General features: G+C 33.7%; 2 protein-coding genes across 2 annotated transcripts; one reads left to right on the top strand and one right to left on the bottom strand.

The window, feature by feature from the left end:
• Window positions 1-845: 845 nt before the first annotated feature.
• On the top strand, window positions 846-4,059 carry LOC145601197 (thiosulfate sulfurtransferase 16, chloroplastic-like). Its single transcript, XM_081657154.1, has 6 exons — window positions 846-1,163; window positions 2,090-2,203; window positions 2,329-2,402; window positions 2,834-2,904; window positions 3,031-3,084; window positions 3,718-4,059. The coding sequence occupies exons 1-6, from the start codon at window positions 982-984 to the stop codon at window positions 3,790-3,792; spliced, it is 570 nt and encodes a 189-aa protein (XP_081513280.1). The 5' UTR covers window positions 846-981; the 3' UTR covers window positions 3,793-4,059.
• Window positions 4,060-4,216: 157 nt separating this feature from the next.
• On the bottom strand, window positions 4,217-9,576 carry LOC145601196 (bifunctional nuclease 2-like). The gene is made up of 9 exons (XM_081657153.1): window positions 9,118-9,576; window positions 7,451-7,657; window positions 7,297-7,349; window positions 7,125-7,181; window positions 5,532-5,597; window positions 5,367-5,438; window positions 4,951-5,060; window positions 4,741-4,832; window positions 4,217-4,644 (listed from the first exon to the last, which is right to left on the bottom strand). Exons 1-9 carry the CDS (start codon window positions 9,392-9,394, stop codon window positions 4,547-4,549), a joined length of 1,032 nt encoding a protein of 343 aa, XP_081513279.1. The 5' UTR covers window positions 9,395-9,576; the 3' UTR covers window positions 4,217-4,546.
• Between the last annotated feature and the right edge of the window lie 1,285 nt (window positions 9,577-10,861).

Below are 10,861 nucleotides of genomic sequence, written 5' to 3' on the forward strand. Positions count from 1 at the left end.
CATTTTTAAAAAATTAGGCTTGAATTATAATATAGATATATGTTTAGCGGAATGGTATAACACGTGATTTCTTCCGAACATAAATGAACGAGCTCTTATGTATGTGATGTAAATGGAAAAATGACAATACAATATTAGGGGTAGATGTTATTATTTTGATTGAACTCAAATAAAAAATAGAAATAAATAAAAGTGAAACACCTCTGACATCAAAATAGGACTAGTTGATTAGAGTTACATCGGAAACAAGACAAAGTAAGGAAAGTACAATTCATTTGGGGTATTTTGTGAATTATACATAAGAAAAAATATAGTCTTGTGGCTACTTGTTAGAATCGTCTCAGTAGATTATTAATATTCAATTGTCATACTTTATAGTTAATGATAATAAAAGATATAAATGCTCAAAGTTTAACATCGTCATGCGTAATATGTCACTATGTGGCACTTACAAAATCGGAGGGAGTATGTTAATACGAGTTAGAATTTGAATCGGATATTTTTGCATCGGTCTCGGCCAGGTACCTCTAATTGAATCAAACCAAAAAAAGATTGTTTGGTGAATGAGGTGACAGATGCTTAAGGTAGGCCTACAAAGGGACAGAGGGATTGATTCAATGATTCATATAAACGCAAAACAATGCAAGGGTGATGTGGAACCTCCTCCTACGTTTTATCTTTAACACGCACTCTTACATTCACATACGTAACATCGTTCATGTCAAATTTCCTTATTATTTTTCAATGTTTTTATATAAAACCGAAGTTTATCCTAAACTACAAATATCCAAAACCCCACTTCAGACATTGCGTGGCACTGATTCATTTTTATTTTTCTGCTCATCTCTTACAAATCAATTATTCCCCATTTTATTTTAATTCCAACGTAATTATTCTGTTCTAAGCTCTTAAATACCCCATTTTTCCTATCTATTTTTATTTACTTGACAAGAATAAAACAAACTTGAAAATTAGAAAGAAATGGCAGCATCAATTTCATCATCTTCCTCTATAACTCAACAAACAATCCTACGTTCTCACAATTTAAGTGACCACCTCATCAATGGTGTGTCATTTACACCTTCTTTATCTGTTAAGAAGGCTTCTTTGCTCCCGATACGGTGCCGTTTCAACATCCCCTACAGAAATTATTCCAGTTACAGGTATATTATATGTTTTTCATCATTTATAATCTTGCTTCTATTTGTAATTCACTTATTAAGCATGTTCTTGATTATTTTATAGCTACTGTTTAATAAATTTTTATACGTGGTCGGCCACATGGGATGACCACTCCACATTTAATTAACTTAACACAACTAATTGTGTTATATGGGTTACATTGATGAATAAATGGGGTTAGATTGTTAGAAAGAGTATCTCGGTATTATCTCCAAGACTCCAATGGAAATATGATGTTACTTTTATTAACACGAGTGCACTTATTCTTTTAATAGTAAAATAATAATAGTAATAATAATAATAATAATAATAATAATAATAATAAACAGGGTTACTAAAACGAGGGGTTACCTTTATGTAATTAATTGATTACCTTTATAAATAAAGAATGTCCCTTGTTCATATAAACAAATATGATCATACCATATGACTAGCCACACACAAAACTTACTGTTTGTGGTGTATACTCATAGAGTTTTGGTCCAAGCTAATACAGAGTATCTTAAGAATTGTCCAAGACCAGTTAATTAATTGACATCCACATAATGAAGGCATTAATTTACGGATCTTGCTAATGAACGCTCCTGAGGCGTTGGATAAGCAATTAAAATATTACTTAAAGTGGGACTGTATTAATTTGGGAAAGCATGACAAAATCACCCGTCGATCAGTGTAACTAATGTTAATTTTTAATTTAATCTTTCTACTTATAGCTAGCTTATTGAACGCCCCCGGTGCGTTCGTTAGCGTTTGCCTTAATTTATAGCTCATTTTTGAATTTATTTGATTTTGCTCAAAAGGGAGTCTTCAATCTTCATCTCATTTAACGAATTGATTTAATCCCAAAAATTAATTTAATTTCTATTTAGAATGCAATTAATTGATAAACCGATGGTTAATTACGTAGTTCAAGGAGAGCTGGAACAACTAGCAATGTGGAGGTTACTGCATCTCCAACATCTGTACCAGTTCGTGTCGCTCATGAGCTTCTTCTAGCTGGCCACAGCTACTTGGACGTCCGGTAAAGTCTACCTTTTCGTCGAAATACATACTGTACTTAGTATTAGTCTACTATTTAACAGATTTAATTTTTATTTCTAAACCCTTTGGCTATCATCAAAAGTAATTTGGGGATAAAATTTGCAGGACTTCGGAAGAGTTCAGTGCTGGGCGTGTACCCGGGGCTGTGAACATCCCTTACATGTTACGAATTGGTTCAGGTTTGATTCACTTGGCTTACGGATTACTAAAGTCATATGTTAACATTACTTGTTATGCATCTATATGTTAGAGGACCAACTCAACCCAGAATATGTTTTATACTCTATCACGCCCCCACATAAGAGCCCGTTGGGTTAGAAGTGTGGATGCAGCATGGGCCCTCCTTATACCCTGCGCTTAATATTCCACTTGAAAGTGGGGGTTGGATGAGATTCGAACCCGTAACCTTTATGTCACGCTGGTTCTGGTACCATGTTAGAGGACCAACTCAACCAAAAGTTTAAGCTGATGGTTGAGGCCCAGGAATATGTTTTATACTCTATCACTATATTTAATAAATTCAGTGGTTAGCAAGTAGTTTATTTAATGAGAAAACTTGGTTTAAGCCAACTTTTCAATAATAACTACTCTATCATTCCAATTGATGCAGGGATGACGAAGAACCCCAATTTTCTTGAACAAGTGAAATCACAATTCAGCAATGATGATGAAGTCCTTGTTGTATGTTTGATCCATAAATTTAAACCTTTTGTTACACAATACATTGTAAACCATGAAGTATAGTTATATTCCTGTCCATTTCTTGTTTTCCTAGTTAACAATGTCACTTTGTTTATGTATAAACAGGGCTGTCAAAGTGGAAAGAGATCTCTTATGGCTGCAAATGATCTTCAATCTGCTGTAAGTATAGAATATTACTTTCGATATAGTCCATATTGATGAATCATCTTCCTTAATTAAGCTGCACATTTTCTTGCAATCACCATTAATATTGTGAAGTTAGGAAATTAGCTAGACGTATAGTTCACGACAACCCTATGTAGTCATTTTCGTGTTCATGAATCGAGTTGGTTACATGTCTTTAGTCATAAACTATTTTTGGGGACTATTTTCCTTCAATATAAATAAATATGGGTACTATTAATTATCTCTTAAGGATAATTTTGGGTTGCTCATTGCCTTAATCCAACTTAGTACGTAATATGGTAAACATGTTTGGGTTGCTTAATCCAACATGGGAAGATTGCTTAGGATATTTATGAATAAATTCTTCTATTAAGAAAGACACGAACTGTTTTCTTGCACTCCAATACATGTTATTAATCAATTAGTTCACAACTTCACACTCTTAATTCACCAACTAGATGATATCCGGTCTCTTTCATATTCATGATATAAGTTGGTTAAAAGTTGTTAGTAATAATAAAGTAAATGTAGATCTTGTTTCCGAAATCACTATCGCATTGAAAAAATATTGAAGGGGATTGTTGAGAGATTGTCGCGGCCTAATGAAATTTCACTCTTAAATTACAGGGTTATACAGGTATCATTGACATCGCTGGTGGTTATTCTGCTTGGACTCAGAGTGAGCTCCCAACAGAAATGTAGCAGAAGCTGTTAATAGTAATAGCTAAAAATATGATGAGTAGTTGTTAGTGCACATCTGAAAATTGTAATCCGTATGTATATATTATCAAGTTGTACATTTCAGGTATCTTTCTGTAAGCCTTGAGCTAAGAATTTAGTCATAATGTCCATGGCATTTGCCTTCTGTTTCTTATTTCGTTTAATGTAAAAAGCCAATTGACATATTACTCATCTTGGCTTAGCAATGAAGAAAATAAAATGGTCTGACAAACTTCAAAGTTGGTTCTAGTCGTGAGCGATTGTTTTTAATGTTGTATACTTGTATATTAGTTCGTAGTATTGCAAGCATACTGAGTTGCTCAAGGTGAGGAAATGATCATTGTGCCACTGCATAAGCTATGTTGTATATTTCAATTCGTAGGCTAGCCATTATAGATTCATCAATAAACTCCTACTTTTTGCAAACCATTCACTAGACTGGAATACAATTTCCATTCACAGTCGGCACACCACCTGTAAAATTGATTCTTATAAGAAAACACGATATAAGAGTTTCAAACGACCTATAGGCTTACTTGTGAACTATACAGTTAAAAATTATTTACAGCTAAATAAGAAAACTAATCATAAAAATAACCTGTACAAATCCTAAGCATGCTGTTTCCTGTTAGCACACCAACATCACAATTATTCTAGGATGTGATGCCTGTTATCTGTTGATTGCACCATAACCGAATATATTTTTTGCTGGTCAGTTTCTCCTTTAATGTATCAATCAAGGCAAATCTGGGATCGGCAACTCGTGCCAATTTTTTGGCTGCGATGTATGAATTCCGGAATTACAATGCTTTAAAAGTTTGTCCCTCCACATTGCTGCACATCATAATTCAGACAAAATAAAATATTGAAAGTCGATAGCAATATTAGCTAAGTGAGATATGGTTGTTACATTGTTAACCTACTGCATACCTGCGTCATTGTACCTTTCTTCTTGCGCTGCTAACTTCATATTCAGCACAAGATTAAATTCCTCAGCCAACGGATCTGGACCGTCCATGGGGCTGCATTAATTAAGTTAATTATTGGTTACAGAAGTTTTATAATAAATATGCTAATGATAAAAACATAACCTATCAGGATCACTGAATCAAGAAGCTTTTTGAACAACCAGGTTAATACCTGTCCAATAAAACATCATAGATAGGTTTCTTATCACGAATTCTTCCGGTCCCATAGCTAATCCTGATAGCATCCATGAGAACAATTTGCTTATCTATGTATATTGGGGCCTGTGCAACATAATTTTATCAAAACAATAGTTGGAGCAGTACCAGAGACAGCAGTTTTAATAAACATAAAAGTCAAGGGAAACTACAATATAAACTACTATAAAGCATAAATGAATCAACATCCAATAGAAGAATCCTGGATTCTGATTCATAAATAATGAAGAGCACCCAATTCAAGAACACATAAAGGTCTCCTCAATTACCCAGGTCAATGACTAATTATTTATAAGAAGATTGTAGCATTAAAAAAAATAAAAAAATAAATAAAATCTCAATCAACGCTGATAAAGAATGTAAAATATGTACCTTACATCTTTGGGCTAAGTTGATAGCATCTGATGGTCGTGCATCGACACTAAAACTTTCCCTCTCTCCAACCTGCCATGAGCCAGAATATCCTTAGATAACACAAACAGTAACACTAATTGTGCCTAAGCTGGAAAACCAAATTTATAAAAACAAAAAACTTACTTTGCCAAAATATACTCTGGAAAAGTATGTGTCGACTGTCCTTTTGGTAATTTTCACCATCCTCACCTAACATTTGAGATGGAAGAATACAATAAGAGATGACTCACTCAACAACAAACATCAATTCCAGCCATATTGAAATACTAAAGCCTTCTACAAGGAAAACAAGGAAAATTTAACAAAAGAAGAACCCCATTATCAGCAGAATGGAAGATAATACAAAAAGGGGCACTTATGTACACTGAAGACAGACATAAAACTGAAATATCTATGAGGGGGTACATATTAATATTTCAATAGATTCAGATCTCAAAGGCATAAAAGTGGGAATCCAATTTGCTCCCAATTTCGGTGACTATAAACATTACTTTGGTTTGTTCTAAAATGACAACAAGGACAGCACATACTAAGACAGAAAACAATAGAAGCTAAAGAACACTGAAAGTCTCTTAAAACACCTAAGTATCTTTTAAACAATAATTAATGTGATGGATGGACATCAACTATAGTAATAAACTATTCAACACATCCAGTTGGACTACAAAGGAGGATAAATGTACCATGACTGAATTTCTAAAGGATATTTGGAGAAAACTATAATAGCAAGAATGACTAAGCTCTTAAATGTCCGGACTGACTTTAAGACATGGCAATCAGAGTCCATCATCACAAATCCAAAAAACCTCTTAAATGTCCGGACTGATAACAGTTTTAAATGAGATCAATTCAGATCGATCAAAGGGAAACACAGTGATGAAACAAGATTCAATATAAACAAAAATGTACTCGAGGCCTACGCCTTTATGATTACATACTACGTAGTTGGTCACAATTCCTTGGTCTAAGTAACTATTATTTAGTCCAAGAAGTAGGAACTCTGAAAATCACTAATACATACGGAGTAATATACTGAAGAAGGGAACCTCTAAAATTCTAGCACACCAGAAGATAACAGCATACCCATTCACTAAAGAAGGTTCCTGCCTATGGCAACGTGGAGCAGTTAAAGCTTATGCAGCATTATCCTAATGATAGTAGCAAAATGTATTGCAAGAACTGCTACTTGACAATAGACAATAACGCTTTGTTTGGATAGCAAAGAAGGAAGGAAAAGAAGGGGAGGGAAAATGGAGGAAGGGAAGGGAAAAGAAAGGGAGGGGAAGGTGAGCTCCATTTCCCTCCAAATCTCTCCAATTTTGGAGAGATTATGGTTATTAAAGAGAGAGGGAAAATGGATCCCTCCCTCACCTTCCCCTTCCTTCCCCCAATCTTTTACCCAAACAAGAGATTTTGTCCCCCTCCATTTCTCTTCTCTTCTTTTCCTTCCATTTCTTCCTATCCAAACAAAGTGTAAATGAATTACAGTTTACTAAGATAGTAGACTTAGTCCATTGATGCTGGTAAACTTTTCATTGAGTGATGGTGACCCTTTTAATCATATCCAAAATGGAGACAAATCCTATAAGGTATCCTTATTTATATTATTAATAACGAAAGAGAGAGAGAGGGGGGGGGGGGGGGTGTTGTAAAGTATAAAAGTGGCTGCTGATTGAAGAGCTTGGGATGTCGAAGGTAATAAAGTTAACAATGTACCTCATTTTCAAGTCCAACCACGAAATTTCTCAAAATTTGGAATTGATTTGAGTAATCCTGCAGATAAATCAAGGAAGAAAATATTGAATAGCAGAATCAAATAATCTCCAAATCATTCTTCCGAAGGAGAAAAGGATTTGAAAAAAAAAATCCACTTCAGATATGAAATTACCCCATGATCATCCTCATTTAAGGAATCAATAAGTTTCTCAACAGCAAACTCTCCTGCATTAAGTTAATGTAAATCATGTATTGTAACCAAACGATTGTATGATGAAAATTTTTATCAGCTAAACAGCAACACTGAGGGATGTCAGACTCCTTACCTACAACAATGGGAAGCAAAAAATCCCCTTGACAAGATATTTTAAGAAAAATAGTAGGATGCCGAAAACTACGAAGAATGTTTAATCCAATGGAGTTGATATTGTTTTTACGATCTTTCACTTGAGTAGGGAAAGGAGCAGATTGTCGAGAAACCCTTTTGACCTCTAGAAATCCTTGCTTTCGCAAATGGTAATGCTTCACAGTCTCTGCAAACCAAGTAGGATTATAAGACTGCCAGAAAAAAACAATCCTGCAAATATGATATCACATATCCATTTCCATAGTTTATGTGTACAATGTATCCATTCAGTTTGAGAAATGCTTACAGACATTAAAATCAAAAGCCCTAGGTGAAAGTATTTGTAGAGAAATAAAGCATGCCATTACAATTTTGAATGATAATTGGAATTGTGCAGACTTTTCATCAGTTTGCTGATCATCTTAGTTATTAGTCTTACAAAGTCCATCAAAAAATAGATTATCCGCACATATTAACACAATTGACTACATAAGTTCATTAGACTACCAAGTATAAACAAGTCTAAAGCATCAGAAGAGATTTCTTCCTGAGAAAACTCAAATTTTGCTTTAGCACGAACCTTGATCTTGTTATACAGAAGCTCCTACTGATTCATCCAAAGACTTGCAAGAAGTAAATTGAGGATTGCATTCCTTTTTAGTTTGTTGCTAAACAAAGACAGGGCTTTTAGGGTGAGAAAGGGTCGTGAAATGTTTCAACAAGAACAAAATGTCAAGGGTAATGTTCTGACACCACTTATAAATTTATTAAAAATACCTCCCTTTCCTTCTCTCTCTCTTTTTGTTTTTTTTTTTTTTTTTAACATAATTTGATTATATATACAAAGGCAACAATCTCTCCCTATATATGTTATCATTCCAAAAGGTTCCTGACAAGCCCTTGCACTGATTAAAAATAGTTTCTTTTCTGAGCTTTTCGATATGAGTTTCCTCTTAGTATCGATTTCAACAAGGATGCGCACAGCTCAATACTTTGAATCATCCCATCTAGTAATATACTCCATCACTTCAAATATTTAAAATTTCCTGCCTACACTTGGGGGGAATAATTTTTAACATTCACATTATGTCCCCAAGTGCTTCGAATTAACACCCAATAAATTATAGCCGCATCTACTACCTGAATATTCCAAAAAAATTCACATTCTATAAACAAGTGCTAAGAAGTAAGAGCATCAAGGGGAAATGCCTTATATAGGGCAACTTAGTATAGCATACCAAAGCCCTGAGTTATAAGGGGTTCGGACGACAATGTCGCCAAAGATTTCTGGGAGGACGGAGAACTGTACAGTAATTGTTTCAATCAATGTAAGTTGTCACTGTGCGAAATTCCTCTTTGTAACAAATATTACCATACATGAGCGTCAATATCTGACAAGTTTTCTAGGTTTAGCAACTTTTTCAATAGGTGATCTATGTGAGATTCTCATTTTGCCTGACCATTAACATCTAAAATTAACCAACCCCAGAAAAATACATTAACCTTAAAGTTACTAAATTTAATTATAAAACCCAATTCACTATAATATTAAGTGATTTCCCCCAATTTACATAGAATACATAGATTGCTCAACTAAAATCAATACAAAAAACATGAAAAAAGTGAAATAAATTGGAAATTATATACCTGAAATCAATAGGGAAGCTTCTAGATACTCATCATCAGGTTGATGGTGATGTGATTCGGGATAAAATCCACCATGAGAGTGACTTTTACATTTCACAAAAGCGGATTTATGGAATTTTCTAGGGTTTGAAAGGGCTAAAAATTGCAAAGAAAATCGACAAGAATTAGGAAACGACAATGAGCTAGTTGATAAATTTGATTGATCCGAAGATGAAGAAGGACCAAACCCTAAAATTGGGTAATTATTACGAACACAAAGTTCAGTTCTTAGCATCATTGACAGAAAGTGAAATTGAAAACGATAAATTTAGGAGAGAGAGAGAAAAATCAGCAAGTGCAGAGAACAACTGTAAGCGTTAGATAATGGAGGTGAATGATGATTGATAGGGAATTTTGCAAACTCATGAAACATGAGAATTGTAGGTGTATTTTTTTTATTTTACACTAAGTATAAAGGTATTTGAGGTGAGCTTGGCAGGTGTCCCTGTTGGCTGTTGCACATAACTTTCTGCCTAGTACGCGCAAATCGCTATGTGACATGTAATTGGTCGGCAATATGTTGTCAAATCATATTGTCTAATGTTTCATAAAGTGGAGCTTGTTTAAAGGCAGTCCCATTATGCAAGCATAATTACATAACAAGAGGTAAGAGTGTAATTACACATTGCCAAGTGATGAGACAGCGACATCGGGCGTTCTAACTTTCCGCCAAATGTCGCGTCACGTAGGATAGAGTTATATAGAATTCAATTTGTAGGAAAAAAAAGTTAGTTTATAATTCTATTTTCAATCAAATTTGGATAGAATTTAAGGATAAAATTGTTAATTTAGAGTTTTATTTTCGATAAATTACCAATATTTCATATGTACAAATTGGATTATAATTTTATTCAAAAAATAATTAGATTATAAATCTCATAAATTATCATATAAATTTATTTTTTGTATCATAATATTTTTTTGGAGCGAAGGAATTAGTTCAAATGTACCATATCCATTATTTATAATATATTCTAATCAATTAAAATAATATACTTCGCAATCTAATATAATTTTATTAATGTATGTAGACCTGTCAATCGAGTCAGGTCACGAGTCATTTCGGATAGGGTTTCACCAATATTAACTAATTTTGTATCAATGATATGTTTTAAAATTTGACATATAGATTAAAAATTTATCTTAAAATTTAATAAACGATCCAGGCATCGCACGGGCACAAAACTAGTAATGTATATTTTGATTTTAGAATAGTACCATTGAGTGATCAATATTATCATTGGGTGATCAAAAAGTACCGTTGAATATTTCAGTGATACTATATATGAATTCAGGTGTATATATAGTATCACTAAATAACTAATGGTATTATATAAACTTTCAGTGCTACTATTAGAAGTGGTCACACACATCTTTTCTTTCTTCCTTTCTCTCTTTTCCATGTGGCTTTTAATATTTTAGTATTTGTTATGCATTTGCAAATGTATAATAACACTACATTAGTACTTCCTCCACAAAGCGATCTTGGGTTACTTTGTTTTTTTAGTTTCACCGGTTTACCCTGTAGGCTAATTCGAATGCGGGATCAATTATGGGTGATTAAGTTCCAGTCTCCTCCCAATTGTTGTTGGGAGATTGAATGATGAAGTAGAATTGGAGGAATCCAATCTAATATATATATATATTTAAAGGGGAGTTTTTTCCCGAGTTTTTAGAGAGCCATGTAGGATCCAATTTTCTCAGT

Source organism: Chenopodium album, chromosome 21, assembly GCF_948465745.1.
Source record: "Chenopodium album chromosome 21, dcCheAlbu1.1, whole genome shotgun sequence".
NCBI classification, from domain to species: Eukaryota; Viridiplantae; Streptophyta; class Magnoliopsida; order Caryophyllales; family Amaranthaceae; genus Chenopodium; species Chenopodium album.

Excerpts from the sequence above, each read along its gene's own strand:
- LOC145601197 (XM_081657154.1), top strand. The coding sequence starts at position 982 with ATGGCAGCATCAATTTCATCATCTTCCTCTATAACTCAACAAACAATC. Across the intron at positions 2,403-2,833 it reads CATGTTACGAATTGGTTCAG|GGATGACGAAGAACCCCAAT; the intron begins GTTTGATTCACT and ends CAATTGATGCAG. Across the intron at positions 2,905-3,030 it reads ATGATGATGAAGTCCTTGTT|GGCTGTCAAAGTGGAAAGAG; the intron begins GTATGTTTGATC and ends ATGTATAAACAG.
- LOC145601196 (XM_081657153.1), bottom strand. The coding sequence starts at position 9,394 with ATGATGCTAAGAACTGAACTTTGTGTTCGTAATAATTACCCAATTTTA. Across the intron at positions 4,833-4,950 it reads TATGATGTTTTATTGGACAG|CCCCATGGACGGTCCAGATC; the intron begins GTATTAACCTGG and ends TAATTAATGCAG. Across the intron at positions 4,645-4,740 it reads AGAAAGGTACAATGACGCAG|CAATGTGGAGGGACAAACTT; the intron begins GTATGCAGTAGG and ends TATGATGTGCAG.